At 51.6% G+C, this 4,839-nt stretch overlaps 1 protein-coding gene across 1 annotated transcript; it reads left to right on the top strand.

Annotated features, from left to right (window-relative positions):
* The first annotated feature begins 1,624 nt into the window (after window positions 1-1,624).
* LOC112087274 lies at window positions 1,625-3,078 on the top strand. Its single transcript, XM_024157297.1, has 2 exons — window positions 1,625-2,236; window positions 2,308-3,078. The coding sequence occupies exons 1-2, from the start codon at window positions 1,625-1,627 to the stop codon at window positions 3,076-3,078; spliced, it is 1,383 nt and encodes a 460-aa protein (XP_024013065.1).
* Window positions 3,079-4,839: the final 1,761 nt, after the last annotated feature.

Raw genomic sequence — 4,839 nt, 5'->3', positions numbered from 1 at the left:
AAACAGATTCAACGCCGAGCCGTTTCGTTAACGACGAGGCGTTTCGAGAGAACAGATTCAATGCCGAGCCGTTTCGCTAACGACGAGGCGATTCAAGAGAGAAAGGGTCAATACCAAGCCGTTTCGTTAACCTGGGTACCTTGACTGTTGGTCTTTCGAGAGGAAATTCCTGATCCTTCGGCGCGTGCCAACGACGCAGCCCGGTATAGCCAATTCACCGCGGATCCCATGCGCTGTTGGACGACTTCCCGAGGTTTACGCGGAATTCACGCGCTTCGTTTTTCTATAAATAGGTGAGCTCCTTCACTCTTCCTCATTATTTCCCGACTCACTCGTTTTCACTATAGGTAGCTCTCCCTTCTCTCTTCTTTCTCTCTCTAGTTTATTTATTTTCCGGCTAGGGTTTCCGAGGTCTCCGCCGTTCCAGATCTTTTTCCGGTAGAGGCTCGCCGAGTCGCGCTGTAACTGTTGTAAAAGTCATAAATTATGTCGAGCTGTTCCGACGATTCGTTGGATTCACTTTTTCACTACGAGCCGAGCCGCGTAGATGCTGAGGAGAGAGGTATGGCAGAATCCCCTCCAATCACTCATCTGGCGAAGCGTCGAACCATGAAAACCCATCAGATGTCGGCTCTCCGGATGGCGAGCCGTCGGTTTCGACGAGCCGTCCACAGGATCCCGTTCCTAATGAGGACATTAACCGCGCCGCTCTCAAGGCCGAGGAGGAGGCATTTCCCTTTGATCTTTTCGAGGCGAAGCTCGAATTGGAACGCCTCATGGCGTCCCGAGGCGCTTCCACATCTGGGCGAGGGCCGAGAGTTAAGAGACAAAAACCTGACCCGCCTGGATCTACACTCTGCTCCCTTGAGTCGCTCGAGGCGTTGAGGCATCGCTTCGGAATATCCGAGGCGGTGGAGTTTGTCATTCCCGAGAAGAGCGACCGAGCCGACAAGCCTCCAGAGAATCACTTCACTCTGTACGAGGCATTCTTCGAGCTTTGCTTCCTCTGGTTCCCGATCCTCGGGGTGATCCTCGAATACCTTTGGAAACACGAGATCTCGATTGGGCAGATTATGCCGAGGGGATTGCGGCATATGATCAGCATTTTAGTCCGAAGCTTCGAATGCGGTCTCGACATCGAGCTGAACCACCTGCTGAACTTGCTGGAAATCAGGAAAGCCCCGAAAGGAAAAAGGTTCTATATTTCCAACAAGGCGAAGCGACGGATTTTTGGCAGTTTTCCCAGCAAGGATCAGTTTTGGACTGAACGCTTCTTCTACGTCTTGGTGAACGAGGCGTCGGTCGGCGAAGATTACGTTCACCGAACCAAGACAGCTTGGGGACCACTTGGTAGCCGACCCGAAGCTTTGCCTCGGCTCGGAGATTCAGTTGATATTCTCTTCCTTTTCTGAGACTTTTGCTTTTTTATGCTTTGTTTTGCAGTTCGGTGCTATCTTCCCCCGATTCCCGACGATCTCTTTACTGTTGAGACACTCTTTCGGCGCTGAAGGCTAATTGGAGAAAAAACTTCACCCTCGAAAGAGTAGAAAAGGCGCGAGCCATCCTTGCCGGAGTCCCCGTCAGTTCTTCGTCCTCAAGTTCTTCGAGAAATACCCGGGAGAAGATGGTAGTAATCGCCCTCAGAGAAAGGAAGAGGCGCGAGGAAGAGGAAGCCGCTAGACGAGCTGCCGAGGCGACTCGCGCACAAACCGAGGTGGTTCCAGCGCAAGCCGAGGCGGTCTCAGCGCAAACCGAGGCTGTCCTTCAACCCGACCCTCCGAGCCGGGAAGGGGATATGATGATCCGAGCCGCAGAAGGCAACGCTGCCGAGGCGGTCGAAAAAGAGACAGCGCCCGAGGTAGAACCGGGCGAGATAATCCCCGAGGCGTCAGGGGACGGCTCGGCGGCGCGGAGCAAAACATCTTCGCACTCCGCCATTCTTGCTCTCCCGAAGTCGACGAGGCCGCCGACTTCGGTCGTCCAGAAGCATGACCCGAGCCGAAAGCGTTCGGCTGCCGACAAAGGGAAAGGCGTCGCCGTTCAAAAGGACGAGCCGGCGAAGAAAAGGCGAAAACCGACGCCAGGGGACCCTGCTGCGCGTAAGTTGGTCGTTGACGACCCTGACGCCTCGGCTGTCATGTTCTCGCGTGTTAATAACGCGAACACGCGCCTTCCCCCTCCGGAGAAGCTGAGGAGGCCGAGGTTATACGGCGCGATGGCACAGCGCGGTACTAAGGTGCGTTTTATTTGCCTTCGTTTATTTTTGCGAATTTTTACTAAGTGTTAACGCGAGTTTATTCTTTGCAGTTTGTCGCGGCCATTAATGACCTGATGGCCGAGTACGAGGCGGACCTTTCTAAAGTTGAGCGTCGCTTGGACGAGGCCCGAAATGAGACCGCGGCGTCAAAGGTGAAGCTGGAAGAGGCGCAAAACGAAGCCGCGGCAGCGAAGGGGAAACTCACCGAGGCGATGACCCAAGTGTCGAGGTTGGAAGAGGAGAAGATAGTTCTCCGAGCAGACGTCAACAAAGTTTCCGCCTCGGTGATTCGCCTGGAGGAAGCAAGGAGAGCCAAAAGCGCCGAGGTGGCGTTGCTTAAGAGGCGCATCGAGGCCAAGGACGCGCTGTTCGAAGCCAAGGTCAAACGCGCGAAGAAGGAGGCGAGGCGCGAGCTGACGGCGAAGTTTCAGGAACGCCTCACTAAGGTGGAGGAGAGTTTGGTAAAGCTCGAGAAGGCCAAAAATGATGAGAACGATCTGGGACAGATCAAGGGCAATCTCGCGATGATTGCCGACCTGAAGAAGCCGGACGCCCCGACGCTTGACGACGAGGAGGCGAAGCTGAAAAGCTGGGAGAGTGAGTATGCCGACGATGAGGCGTACGAGCGTATCGCTTCCGAGATTCGGGGTGAACTGTATTACTCTCCCGTATCGCCGGACTCGGTTGACACAACCCTCGGCAACGAGCCGATCGAAGAAACAACGGCCAATTTAGGCGTTGTGGACCCGAACGTCTCGAACGCGGGTACGTCGATTCCCTCGAACCTTCTCGCCGATCGTGAAACGCAGTCCGCGGCATGAGTTTTGGCTCACAGATTTTTCTTGCTTGCTTTTGTACTTAGGATTTTATCCGCTCTCTTTTGAACTTTTACATGTTTTGTGCCTGGACGGCTTTATCCACCCGACTCTTTATTTTTGCTTAATGGATATATTTTCCTTAGCCGTCCATTAATTTGTAAAAGTGTTTACGAAAAAATTGCCAAGGACGAAGGCTGTTATGTTGATTTTTTCCTTCACTGTATTTTCGAAATTGACCGGAACATGGGCTAAGGGATGAATTGTTTTAAGGACCTTGTTTAGGTTCTAGGCAAAATTTTGATAGTAAAAGAGTGTTACGCGATAATGTTTAGGCAAGTCTTTGCTGGTAATGTCGAGCCGTGTTTACGGCGAGGCGTTTTCGCTTTGAATGTTGCCGAGCCGCGTAAACGACGAGGCGTTTTTGTTTTGAATGGTGCCGAGCCGTGAAAACGACGAGGCAGTTTGTTTTGAGTGGTGCCGAGCCGTGGAAACGACGAGGCGTTTTTGTTTTGAATGGTGCCAAGCCGTGAAAACGACGAGGCATTTTGTTTCGAATGGTGCCGAGCCGTGAGAACGACGAGGCGTTTTGCTTTCGTTAGCCAAGGATGAAGCGTTATCGAACCTGTCTAAGGACCGGTGTTCTCGAGTATGTTTATCCGGGTTTAAGAGTTTTACTTCGGTTTTAGAGAAAGCGATGTAGTCTCGACTTATAATCTCGTGTGCGATAGTAAACCGTGGCGACCAGATACGTTTTTGGTCTGATATTTGTATAGCGCGCTTTAATTTTTATCTGTAGAGGATGTAACTTGCACCCTCGTCCTAGGAAAGGTGGTAAAAGTCCGTTTAGAGAACTTTGCACTTGTTGCCCCGTTGTGGCCAGCAACGAGACGAGGCGTTCGAAGGCTTAGTTTGCCGAACTAAAATTGAGGACCGTTAAAGGTCCGAGGTAATCAGGTCATGATATCATGCCGAAGTGGTGAGTTAAAGAATTCAAAAATCCGAGCTTGTTACAATGTGAAGCTAGCCGAAGCGAACCAGAAATCAAGGGTGAAAGTGAAATAAGTAGATGATTAAAAACGAACTGAGAATATGCCGAAGTGGCGACGTTCCTAAATGGGCAAGTCAAAATAATAGAGTTAAAGGAGGTATGTGTATACGTACCCACTCCCCCCCCCCTTTTTAGGAGGGGGGACAGCTGAACCCATCCGAAAACGGGCTGCCTACGTACCCTTTGCAGGGATCAAGCCGTCTCGTAGTTCATGCTGGCTGTGTTGTGGTTTTAGTGATAATACTTCTTTAGATGCATTGCGTTCCATGATCTTGGAATCGCTTCGTCAGCTAGTGTCGCGAGTTCGTAGACTCTTGGACGAACCACTTTTGTGACTTTGTAAGGACCTTCCCAATTTGCTCCGAGCTTTCCTGCGTTCTTCTCGGCTGTGTTTTGGAAGACCTTTCGGAGGACGAGCTCCCCTGCTTTGAATCTTCGACTACGAACATTTTTGTTGTAGTATCGCGCCGTTGCTTGTTGGTAGTTCTGGATTCGAACTAGGGCTTGGTCACGCTTTTTGTTGATTAGGTCGAGCTCATCTAGCATCATTAAGTGGTTCAAGCCCTCCTGCCCTGGTAGAAGTCTTCGTCGAATACCTGGGAAATCCATCTCGGGGGGAATTACGCACTCCGATCCGTAGACCAGAGCGAATGGAGTTTCCCCGGTTGCTCGGCGCGGAGTTGTCCGATGAGACCAAAGGACTCCTTCGAGTTCGT

This window comes from Eutrema salsugineum, unplaced genomic scaffold, assembly GCF_000478725.1.
Source record: "Eutrema salsugineum unplaced genomic scaffold, Eutsalg1_0 scaffold_18, whole genome shotgun sequence".
Lineage (NCBI taxonomy): Eukaryota > Viridiplantae > Streptophyta > Magnoliopsida > Brassicales > Brassicaceae > Eutrema > Eutrema salsugineum.
This window is presented reverse-complemented; position numbering and strand designations above follow the sequence as displayed.

Coding starts and splice junctions, on each gene's coding strand:
- LOC112087274 (XM_024157297.1), top strand. CDS start 1,625: ATGGTAGTAATCGCCCTCAGAGAAAGGAAGAGGCGCGAGGAAGAGGAA. Junction 2,237..2,307: donor TGGCACAGCGCGGTACTAAG/GTGCGTTTTATT, acceptor TATTCTTTGCAG/TTTGTCGCGGCCATTAATGA.